The following is a 12,819-nucleotide window of genomic DNA, read 5'->3' as shown; positions in this document are numbered from 1 at the left end:
ATTTTCTCTGGGCTCTGCTCCCTTCGCTTCAGGACACAGCGACAGTGCTGAGGAGTCCATGGTTCTAACTCAGGACACTTCATTCATTCCTCCAGTAGTTTCGGCAAATGGGAAGAAGCCCCAGAACATTCTCAAAAGCCCGCCAAGCTCCATGTCCATGGGGAACGCCTCCCCCGGTGTATTCTTTGGAAGGCAGTGGGGCACAACCCCCTCGGTATTCACCTGGCCCTAAGCTGATTTTTCAACTAAGAACGCAAATCTCTTGCCAACTTCTGCACGACTAGTTTTTCCACGATGCACACCATATAATGGCCCATTAGTCTCAGTGCCGGGAGGGGCCCCCCGCCACTTGTCCCGGAGTTAGAACATCCATCAAACAGGGTCCCCCCGCCCTGACCCACCCCAAGCCCTCTGCGTCATTAAAGTCATCCATCGACGCTGCCAAGTGCTGGGTTGGACTCAGCCCCAGGAAAAAAGGTGCACAGCGGCGTGCACACACACACACGGTGCATGAGAAGGTGCTTCTCACTCTCCCAATCTCACCTCTGAAGTTGGCTCCACTTCAATTTGAAGTAACGGATTTCCTTCCAAGCTTTAAAGAAAGGAAAAGAAACGTGACCCTCAGGTGAAAAGGAGGTCGGTGTCTAGTTTATCCATGTATGAAGTCTTGGAGTGAGAAGCCCTCCCCATCAAGGCTTTATCTCAACATTCACTTCAACACTTGGGTCTAAAATAATCCATAACCTCACCATGAAAAGCAATGACAAGGACACTGTTTTAAATAGATTTTCAGGATTGCTCAGGGCCTCATTTTTCTTTATGGCTTCGGTTTCCACTAATCTAGCGGCTTCCTTATACATTGGCTGAAATGCCCTGGGCGGAAGAATTCTCAGAGCACCGGGTGTTTGCTAGGAAAGAATTAACGAGATTGCTCAAGTTCACTTGGGTTTGGAATCTTACGGGAGAACCTTAGGGTTTGGGATTACAGGCACCGCCCGCTTTCTGCAAGCTGGCCTCATGCCACTTCTCTTTTACGAAAGGTCGACGCTGATATCTACCAAAAGAAATTCGAAGAGGGTTTTTGCCTTCATGGAAAAGGGTAAAAAGTGAACATTGCATTCAGCTTGGTTTTGCAATGAGCCATTACAGAGGCGTCATGCATCCCGAGCAGTGTGAGGGCTGCCTCCAAGCTCCTTCCCTGGGATGCACCCTGCGCATCTCAGCATCCGGCCACCAGAGCTTTGACCTGTGTCTACGAGCATCTGGGCTTCATCTCCGTGTACTTTGTGAATCCCGTAGCAAGATGTGTCCTAAGGTATCAGAAAAGCCTAAGAGAAGTAATTTTGGGGGTTGGAGGACACCCCCAATTTTTCCATAGAGATGAATGATAATTGCTTCTTTGCGTGACACTCTTTTGGCTCATGAAAGGTTTCCCAGGCACGCTCTACTTTTGGATAGCGGGGAAAACCTGCGTGTGCCAGGACAGGGGCGAGGCCGTCCAAGGGATATGGAGTTGGAACTGGAACCAGCTCCTGACTTTGAGGAATATGATACTAGTACCGAGGGGATGAAAGCAAGCACGGAGACATTGTGCAGAAAAGCTAAGCGTGACAAAGGCCCGGAGTTAGGTATGAATCGAGTAAATGGAGTACAGTGGAAATGCCCCAGAGAGATTACTGGACGTCTGTTGAAAATCCTCAGTGTTTGAGTTAGTTGGATGTTGCCAATCACATCGAATCAGGATGTGTGGAATGGGGACGAGAGAAACCGTATTGGACTGGAAGACACAGGTGTGTGTGTGTGCACATGCGTGTGTGCACACGCGTATGTGTCCACATGCGAGGGTGATGCAGTCATGAGGTCCTGTGCTGCAGCTGGGCTAAGCTTGGGCTCCCGGTGTGTGTGGGTGCTGGGGGCCACAGGGTGCTTGCATGTGTGCGCGTGAAGTACGTGTCGGGTATCACGTGGGTGTGATGGGATGTGCTCTGTGTAGGGGTGGTTCTGGGCGCATGGGAGTTGGGGGGGGCCTCCTGGGGATGTCGTGGGCACATTGTATGTTGACAACGTAGCTGGGTATATACTGGGGTGTGAAGGCATTGTTGGAGCACATGGTACGTGATGGGCACGGGAGGTGTTTCTGGGGATGTTTTCAGAGGAGAGGGTGTGTGTGTGCGCGTGTGTGCGCGTGTGTGCGTGTTCTGGGGATGTGTTTTCAGAGGAGAGGGTGTGTGTGTGTGTGTGCACATGTGCATGTATGTGTGTGCGTGTGTGTATTCTGGGGAATGTGTTTTCAGAGGAGAGGGTGTGTGCGTGTGTGTGCATGTGCGTGGGTGCGTAGGGCTGCAGAGAGACAGTAACTGGGCTGCTGAAGGCCCAGAAAAACTGAAACCACGGGCAGGAAAAAAATCACAATGAACACCTTGCCCCCTTCCTATTTCCCCTGGGGAAGCTTAGCAGGTCCCCCTACCCAGCCCATTTGAGGGGCCACTGCTCTCCTGACCTTGAGACCCCAAGAAGTTGCTGACCCTGCAGACAGAGCCAGTCCACTTGCTGGAGGGGCTCCGGGTGAGAGGGAGCCTGAGAGGCTGGAGGAATGAAAAGAAGGGGAAAGAAGGGAGGGTCACAAAGTGCTGTTTGCTTTCCTATTAACGAGTTATTTACAAGTTATTTGCAGTATGGCCGGGAAAGCCGAATGAAAGCACCCGGTGACAGCTGAAATGCCGCGAACTTAACGCCTTGGGGAGATCTGGGTGGAACAATGCGCTGGATTCCCTCCTCACACCCAACAACAAAGCAGGCAGCCCTCCTCTGCTGGCATCAAGGCATGATTACGGCAGCCCGGCGATTAAATTATTTCCTTCCGCGAAGAGTTAGCGCCCATCGCTCCATGCCCGTTAAGGCAGATCGCAGGCAGCTACTGTATTTCGCTGGCACTCCCTGCCTGCCAGCTAATAACCTGGGGTTCGTCTTGTACGAATTGTGGAACTGGTGTATGCGCAGCAGAGAAATGATCCGGAGCTGGATGTCAGCACAATATTCCCGGAAAACTGCCGCTCCTTCGATTTCACAGATGTGCTATTTGGGTCTTTAACAAAGTCTGTAACCCGGGTCAGAAAGGATGTAGTAGTTAGGGGAGCAGAAGACCAACCAAGGAAATAAAAATGTCAAATCGGGCAACCAAGGAGCCAGTCAAATCGAAATCAGGTCCCCTAGCATGCCCTTCACTTCGGCCACAACCAAAGCAGTGAAATCAAGGGAGGTGGTTTGGGCTGTTGGGCTATACCAACAACAGACCACCTGGAAATACAGTCTGTGTCCCAAGGACGCTCGAGATGCCACATGCAAAGGCGTTCACTGCAGTGTTGTTTACAACAGTGAAATATGGGAAGACAGGAGATCGGGCAAGAGCGAAATGATTAAGGACATTTTTTCCACGTCAATAATGATATTTTACGACCCTTAAAAACAATGCCTATAAAGAGTCTAGAAAAATACGAAAAATGCAATGCTATAGCTTTATGGGATGACAAAGCCGGCTGGAAACGGCAGAGACCATGAATCACAAGTATGTAAAATATGAATAGAAAGAACACACGTCAAAGTTCTAAGAGTGGTATGATTATGAGTGATGATTTTTCCTTTCTTTTTTTACAGACAAGTCCATGTTTTCCAAAATTAGCTTAGATTATTCTGATAATGGTATAAAACCAGAGGTCAGCAACTTTGGTCCATAAAGGGCCAGATGGTAAATATTTTGGACTTTGCAGACCCTCCAGCCTCAGTTGCCACTACTCAGCTCTGCTGTTGTAATCTGAAAGCCATATAGACAGGAGGTCATAAACAAATGGGCGTGGCTGTGTTCCAATAAATCTTTATTTATAAAAACAGGGGGCAATTTGGATTTGTCCCATAGACTACAGTTTGGTGATCCCTGTTCTAACCCCAAGTTGTGCTTTTTTATGCTTGCACAATTTGTGCAAGGTGAACCCCAATTATGCTTTTTAGAGGTGGGGGACAGTGATATACAGTATCTATTCTTTCATTAGCTCTAGCTATTGAAGAAAGTTATCTTTCTGATCATAGAAGAGTCTGGGGATCCTAAGGAAATGGTCCAGCCCCTGGAAATCACCCTTGACAAGCAGGGCCAGGACACGAAGCAGATTTGGCTCGTTCGTTGGGTCCAGGCGGAGAGAAGCTACCACACTCTCCCTCTCTTTACCTGAGTCATTCCCTAATCTCTCTCTCCCGCAGTCTCCCACTCCGTCAATTCCAGGAAGAGGAAGCAAGAAGACAGAGACCCTGAGCAGACTGAAGACCCAGCAGCGGAGAAGGAGGTCTCTGTTCTACTTACATTGGATTCGAGGTCACTGGATGCAGGATGACCTGGGGCGCCCGGGTCGGCGTCTCCGGCACCACATCTGAGAAGCCAACAGGAGACAGTCAGAAACCCAACACCGAGTCCACAACCTCCCCCAAGGACCTGATTCCTGGCAGGTGGGGCAGCTAGTAACTTCTCACAAGATTGTGGGTCCCTGGGGCTGGCCAATCCCTTCTTTCCCTTCCTCGATCACTTGAACTTGTCCCACTCAACATGCACCAGTATTCCAAGATGGCACCCTGAACAAAATGTCCCACTGATGACTTGAGGTGGGTGCCAGAGCCCTGAGCCTCTGACTAGAAGCCCCCAGCTAGTCAACTCCGAATCCCTGCCCCCACTCCTGAGTTCTCTTTGGTGAGGCCACACGGTTTCGCATCTCCTGGTGCCCAACACGGCCCCTCTGAGCACCTCTCCACTACCATGTGGCTCTGGACCCCTCCTCACCCTGGCCTGTCCTTCTACGGTTGGCCACTTCTCAGGCCACTCTGTTGTGCCTCGGGATCTCCTTGGTACCACAGTGCCCTTGGGACCACCCAGCCTCTCCTCTCCCACCTCCTTTGCTCGCCATGATACTGGGGGCTGGTGGTTCCACGGCTGCCCTCTTTGAGCTCGCCGCCCCCCCCCCCCGACAACCCTTGCCTTCATCCATTCCAGCAACGCATGCCCCTCCGAGGGCCTGCTCAGGGGGGGTCTGCAAGCCCGTGGACTCACCTGGGAAGATGAACTGCTGCTTGTATTTGTAGTAGTGGGATGCTTGCAAAGGAAGAAAAATACCAAAGTCAGTGCTGCCCCTGGGCTGTCCCTTCAAATAACAAATTGGGTTCCCACGGCCACAGTGGGGGTTCTCTGCCCATCCTAGAAGGTTCCCAGATTTTTGCAGACACCCTAAATCACAAGGGACTCAGGGCATGTATAGAAGTGTATAGAAGAACCAGAGCTCTATACATCCAAGCCAACCTCCCCCCTGCAGCTCCCTGAAAACAGAGCCTCTTACCTCAGAGAGTCACCAGGGCACAAACCCATTTTTGTTAAACACGTAGGGACACACACACACACAGAGAAAATCTTTGTCAAGCCATAATCTAAACTATCAACTTTTTCCCTTAGCCAGAGTGATTAGAGAGGCTTTAAAAAAATCCTTTATGACACAACGAGCTATGTCTCACACCTGTTCAGATGTCTACTCTCCAAAGATAAGAGAGGTGCTGGCAAGGGTGTGGAGAAAGGGTAGAGTGTGGGGCACCGTTGGTGGAAATGCAAACTGGTGCAGCCATTGTGGAGAACGGTCTGGAAGGTCCTCAAACAATTAAAAATAGAACTACCGCAGGATCCAGCAAACCCATGTCTCAGAATATGTCCGAAGGAAATAAATTGCTATTCTGGAGAGAGACCTGCCCTCCCATGTTCATTGCGGGATTATTTATAGGATCCAAGACATAGGAGCAACCCAGATGTCCCCTGATGGATGAATGGATAAAGCAAACGGTGTGTACACACACACACACACATACACATCCTGTATATTTACATATGTACATACAATGGAATACTATTCAGCCATAAAAAAAGAAGGAAATCCCGCCATTTGCAACCACATGGATGGACCTCGAGGGCACTGTGCTAAGTGACATAATTCAGACAGGGAAAGACAACTACTGTAATATTAATACTTAATATGTAGAATTTGACAAAACCATATTCATAGAAACAGAACCAGATGGGTTAGGGGACTGGCTGAAGGTGGTAAAAAGGCACCAACTTCAAGTGATAAGACAAATAAGTCCTGGGGATATAACGTGCATCATGGGGACTACAGTTGACAATACTGCTTCATATATTTGGAAGTGGCTGAGAGTGTAGATCTTGCAAGTTCTCATCACGAAGAGAAAAATTTGTAGCTGTGTGTTGGAGATGGAGGGTAAAAAGACTGGTGACCATTTTGCAACCTCCTACATGTATCAAATCATTATGCTGTGTGCCTTTAACTTATACGATGTTATATGTCAAGTATATTTCAATAAAATTGGAAAAGTATGCATTTCCCATGTTTTCCAAATTTTCTGCATTGAGCATTGTATGAGCATTCCTGCTGCTGCTGTGACAAATCAGCACACGCTTGGTGGCTTAAAACAACACGTTTATCTTAAAATTCTCGAGATATGAGAAGTGTGGAATGAGTCCTAAGGGGCTAAAATCAATATGTCGGCAGGACTGGTTCTTTCTGGAAGCTCCAGAGGAAAATCAGTCCTTTGCCTTTTCCAGCTGTTAGAGCCCGCATTTCTTGGCCCAGAGCCCATCACTTCAGTCTCTGCTCTGGTCCTCACATCACTTCCTACCGACTCTGACCTTCTCATCTCCCTCTTATAAGTCCCCCTGCGGTTCCATCTGGATAATCCCACCTTAATTTAACTCAACTCAGGATCCTTAACTTAATCACATCTGCAAAGATAAGTCACATAGAAAGTACCATAGTCACAGATTCTGGGATTAGAGCACAGCCACATTTGGGGTACCATTATTCTGCCCACCATGAGCATGAGTTGATCTCTATATTTAGGGATAAAAGAAATTTCCTCAACTTTGCTGCTGACTCACCTACAATTCATTTCACTTCCGGTTCATTCACCAGAGACCAGCTGTTCCGGATACCCCTGAGATTTCCGATGTTACCAGTTACTCCAGTGGGATGGATGGGGGGCTGGAGGAAGTGGGGCAAGGGTATCACGGGCCTTGGGGAGGTCGCACAGTTTCAGGAAGTAAGCAGGAATGGGGTCAGATAGCAGTCTGAACTGGTGAATACGCTTCCAGAAATAATTTCATTACGTCCGGGGACAACATATGACGTGCACGTTGACTCACCAAGAACTCACGGAGTGGATCAGAGGCTGGGGCCGGGGCTTGACAAACCATGGCCCACAGGCCAAATCTGGACCATCACCTGGTTTTGTTCACAAAGTTCTACTGGAACACAGTCTCGCATTCATTCATTTGCATGCTGTCTCTTGCTGCTGTCACGCCACAACGTCATAGTTGAATATTTGCAACAATCTGGCCCATAAAGTCTAAACTATTCCTGTTAGGCTCATTATAGAAAAAAGTTGGCTGACTTCAAGTTCAAAGCAAAGATGAGCTGGACAGCAAGACTAGGAGGCTGATCCTAAAGGGTCGAATCCTGGCTCTTCCTTGGGCTGCTTGTAAAAGCTTGAGCAACTCTCCCCTGAGCCTCAGTTTCCATGTGTGTAAAATGGGGATAATAACAGTCTTTCCCTCCCAGGGCTGAGATCATCGTTACATGAGATCAGAGTGCACAGTGGTGCTGAGTAAGCATTAGCTGCCAGGGTTAAGCCAATATCTTTCTAAGCTCTCTTAATAAACAGACAAGAATGATTTATAATTAAGAGAAAATCTGTTTCAGAGAGCAAAGTCATTAGCTGCCTCTGAGGTTGGAACTGATTTATAAACTCCCCCAGGACAGAGAGCAAATGTTGGCATCTCAGGATCCCAAGAGCCCTTGCACCAATGGGCGCACGACTCATGTTTGTGGAATTAATCAACTCTCTTCTAGCACAGCGATCCCCAAATATCACAGATAGTTGGAATCCAAACGGATGCATTTTCTAATTCTGGAAAATGAGGTGCCCGGGAAGGGAAGCAACTCATTCGAAGTCACACAGCAGAGCTTTAAAAGAGAACCAACCTCCATGATTTCAAGGACCTTCTTCTGTTAGATAACTTAGTTGTGGTTTTTTTTTTTTTTTTTTTCATTGCACACTGTCAACAAGGTGCTAAAATTAAAAAGGAAAAACTACCCGGAGTTCTCAAGAGGCTTAGCTGATCTCTTCTCTCCCCAACTGGGATGGGGGATTCAGTGTCTGCAGAAAAGGCTAGCTGGCAGTTACATCCTTTCACAGAGCAGCAGCTGGGGGAGGAAGAGGAGACACTGCTCTGAAAAGGGACAGGTGTCAGGCAGAGGGACGCCAGCAAATGCCTCCAAGCGCATAGCCAGCCCCACCCTCGACCCCTCTGTGTGCCGGAGAACAGCTTGTTCCTGGTGACCGAAAAGGAGACAGTGGCCAGAGAGGACTCAAGGCGTGGCCATGGGCCCTTTCCTTGCCAACAACAGGCACCAGTGAGGAGCGATTCCAACGGGGAAGCTGATGAACCCAAGGGGTCTGTTCAGGAAAGCTGAGCGGCTCCCGCTCTCTGGAATGGAAGAGGACGCGGGGGAACCGGGAAGCTTCAGGTGGCCCGAGGTCAGAGACATAAGCAGACCACTTTGAAGTCACCTCTACTCTGAAGCCCTCCTTCCTACCCTCCTTCCCTAAGGCTTCCCCCAAAAGCAGCCTGAATGGTTTTCGAGAAGGATCTACAAGGAAGAAGGGAGGACAAGTCATCTCCTGCCTACACCTTTTAAATAAAATTCAGATTTAAATAAAACCCAGATTCCTGCCATGCCTTAGAAGGCCCTGCCAGACCTCCTCCCTGCAGCCTTGAGGCCTACCTGGTGCCATTTTTCGCTTACTCACGGCACTCCGTCATTGGGACATTTTTTCAGCTCTTTCCTGGGGCAGGGCCTTTGCACATGCACCCTCCCTCCACCTGGTCAACTCTCCCCCATCTTCGGAACTCAGCCCCCTCTGAATCTTCAACCTAAACTTGTCCACCTCCAGGTTGGGAAAAGGCAAGGAGATGGATTCTCTCCTAGCTCCCCCAAGAGAAACCAGCCCTGTGGACACCTTGATGTTTAGCCCTGTGAAAGCGACTTTGAACTCATGACCTCCACCACTATAAAATAATATGTTTGGGCTGTTTTAAGCCACTAAGCTTGTGGTGATTTAGCACAGCAGCCACTAGAAACTCATAAAGGGCACAGCTGGTGTGTGTACAGCTTCATACCTAGTGCCTTGTATAGTACTGGTACGTAGTAGATGCTCAGTAAATGTGTCATGGAAACAGATGGGTAAATGCAGTGTGAGGGGAAGGGGGCGGCTCAGGACAGGAGGAAACACCCATGAGCCACTGGCCAGGTCAAATATGGCCTAGGATTTGGAGGAGAGTGGCAGGAGAACAAGGAAGTCAATCACAAATTCTACCAAATCTGTGCCTAATGCACTTGGTTTTCCAACTAAAAACTCATCCAGGTGTCATGAGGTTAACAAGTGAGCCAAATGCCTATTAACCCCATTGACCCTTTTAGAAAAGAATGTTCTAGATCAGTCAATGCTGGGGACTGGTTATGCCAAGCATTACCTGGAATTGTCTTTAGAAAACTCAACAGCTGGCAGGGCACCATGGTCAAAGCAGCTTTCCCATCAGCAAAGGCTCACAGTTGAGAGTGTGACAGTGACTAGGGTCTTATATGAACAGGACAGGCACTTGTCATCCTGAGGGAATTTCGCTAAAACCTCCTAAGTCAAGGGAGAAGATCCGGCTGCTCATCTGGAAGGTCCTATTTTGCTCACCATTTCCATATTGCATTTTATTATTACCATCCAGTTATAAAACCGGCGCATGCTCCTTGGTATCTACACATTGTAGCAATGCATAAAATAAAACTCCTCTTCTTAGAAACAGCTGCCAAGTGAAGTTCTTGCAGACTTTTTTTTGTGCATATACAAATACACAAGTATATATACACACACATATAAACATACATATACACCTGTATGTAATTATTTTAGAATACGAAGGATGTTATTACACCAACTGCTTTGCGAATCACTTATTTTCCCACTGAAATGATATTGTGGATCTCTTTCATGTCAGGATATCTACAAGGAGCCCCTCCATTCTTTTTAAGGGCGGCTGAATATTCGGTTATGCAGGAATATTACAGCATATCAACCATTTCCCCTCTTGATTGTAATCAACGATTCCCCTCTTGGGTCGAGTCCAGATTTCCCACCACCGCAATGAAATCCTTATGCACTGATCCGTGTGCCCTACGAAAATATAATCTGTATATAAAGTCTTAGAAGTGATATTGCTGGTCCAAGGAATGTACATATAAAACTCTGATAGACAATGCAAAATTACCTTCTCGGAAGGTTGAATTCAATTCCTACTCCTATCACCAGGGTGTATGAGGATTTCATCTTTATTTCCAGAATTCTGATTAGGGCCGTATGAATTAGCAGTGATGGTGGGAAATGCCAAAAATGGTAGCCATGGTGTTTTTTGTTTGTTTGTTTTGTCTTTTTTTTTTTTTTTTAAGAGAGAGAGCAGAGGAGGGGGAGAGGGAGAGGGAGAATCTTAAGCAGGCTCCATGCCCAGCGTGAAGCCTGACGTGGGGCTCAATCTCACGACCCTGAGATCACAACCTGAGCCAAAATCAAGAGTCAGGTGCTCAACCAACTGAGCCACCTAGGCGCCCCAGCATTTGTTAAGATCTTCAGTGAGACAGGCGCTCTGCTCTGCTCTGTATATGTATGACAGGTTTAGTTCTTCAATGATTCCGTGAAGTAGATACTATTACTATCCCCATTTTACAGAGGAGGAAACAGAGGCTCAGAGTGGTAACTGATTTGCTCGGCAAGATGCAGGTATGAAGTAGCAGAGCGGGCATTTGAACCCCAATGGGTAGCCCAGCCCCAGAGCTCATACTCTTAACTAAAGTGCTTTCACTCCGAGCGCTGCTCAGCCCACTCCCCAGATGTCACTGTTATGAGACACTCCAGGGGATGTGCAGATCCACGGGCAGGCAAGTAGCCAATCAGCGAGGACCCTGCCCTGGGGGACCCAACCGAAGGAATGAAGCAGCTCAGGGAGACAGCGATCACCCCTGGTCAGCCAGGAGTCTTGTCTAAAGATGCCAGTAGAGTGTCTGAAGGGCAGAAAGCATTGTAGCATTCGGACACACGCTGCTCCCTTAAGAGGTCCCTGGTCATTAAGCAAGCAGCAAACAGTTTCAGGGACAGTACCCCAAAGTCAGTGACCAGGGGTGGGGTCGAGCAGCTCTAAGAAAGCACCCAGACACCCACTTCCCCTCAGATTTGGGGGGGGGCCATGAAGTGTCAAAGGGTCTTTCTTCCATTCACCCCGTTTCAGGGAAGTGGAAATGGACCACCCCGGAGGTGGCAGTGGGAGCCCCAGCCTGTGGACATAGTGGGCAGTTTTGGCCTCACTGACTCGGGGAAGCACACGCCGAGATGATTCCAGCTGTTGGCTCACATTATGGTCCTTGGTGGCTGCCAACTGAGTGGCCTTCACATCAGACAGAATACAAGACTGCCTCAGGCTTGAACTTCACAAAAAATCCCCATATTGTCAAGACTTCACAATGTGCCTTATTCCTATGGACACAGCCCCAGATCAAAACAGTGTGGTCAGGCAACAGCTTGTCCTTAAATCAGTAGTGGTATCAGTGTGCTGCCTAGGTGTGGGAGTGGGCCCTCTTTTGCCTATCCACCATTCACTCGTGGCTGATTGGGTTTGGAAGTGTGACCCGTGGCTGAGAACCTAGATTTCCTCCCCCTGCACGAAGCTCGCTGGCTCAAATGGAAATCAGCCCCCAGATCAGCACTGTCCAGTGGAACTTTCTGTGATGATAAAAATATTCTGTGTTCTGCACTGGCCAATATGGCAGCCACCAGCCCCAAGCGGCTAATGAGTAATCAAAATGTGGCTAATGTGGCTGAAAAATTAAAACTTTAATTATATTTACTTTTAATTCATTTTGGTTTAAATAGGCACATGTGGCTACGGGGCACCATACTGAACAACAGAGATCTAGATTCTGGTTCCCACTGGCCAAGCCAGACCTCATCCCACCAGCCTCCTTCCTGCAAATATGGCCAAGTTAGAAAGTCCTAAGGGCCCTAGAGAAGGTGGTGAGCTGGGCTGGGCCTCAGAAGATGTGGGTGTGCTCTTAGATCTGGCCCAACCGAGCAGAGAGAGATCTCTTAAGTCTAATGACAAAAGAGGCCAAGAAGCCAAACATCTCACGAATGCCTTTTCCAGCATCTTATAGCCCCAGGCATGGTCTCAGGTCAGCAGCCAGGTGCCTTGGAATTTGTGGACTGGGAGAACCTCCTGGATCCTCTCATCCATCTGTATCCTTACTCAAGTCAGAGGTCACATGGCATGAACACGGCAGAACCGGATACTGAATCCAGGACCCCAGCTGTTCATTCCAAGCCCTATCCTGACATCTGGAGTAAGTCTCTGTCTGAATGCAGCCGTGCCCAGCTGTGAGCCCAGGATCCTGATGCCAATTTCAAGCTATTTAGCTCGTGAGACAACTGCCAGCTTGAGTAGAGCCCCTCCCACCCTGCCCCATGACTGACCTAGCTGGAGACACTGGGTTGCTTTTGACCAAAAGTCCCTTGACCTCTCTGAGCCTCAGTATCCTCATCTGTAAAATGGAGCCAAGAAGACTTACTTCATGGCTACCCTAAAGATCAAATAAGGTAATAATGTGGTGACTGCCCTGCCTATGGGAA

The 12,819-nt window shown here is 48.5% G+C and overlaps 1 protein-coding gene across 1 annotated transcript in view; it reads right to left on the bottom strand.

Annotated features, from left to right (window-relative positions):
- Positions 1-12,819, bottom strand: part of KSR2 (kinase suppressor of ras 2) — a gene marked incomplete at both ends in the record, with an annotated part of 399,795 nt that overhangs the window by 52,632 nt on the left and 334,344 nt on the right. Inside the window, 3 exons of the mRNA XM_080821671.1 lie at positions 544-592; positions 4,352-4,418; positions 5,090-5,131. Of these exons, the coding sequence (XP_080677797.1) occupies positions 544-592; positions 4,352-4,418; positions 5,090-5,131 (158 nt within the window). The remainder of the gene's footprint in view (positions 1-543; positions 593-4,351; positions 4,419-5,089; positions 5,132-12,819) is intronic.

Source organism: Martes martes (genome assembly GCF_963455335.1).
Source record: "Martes martes genome assembly, chromosome: 13".
Lineage (NCBI taxonomy): Eukaryota > Metazoa > Chordata > Mammalia > Carnivora > Mustelidae > Martes > Martes martes.
This window is presented reverse-complemented; position numbering and strand designations above follow the sequence as displayed.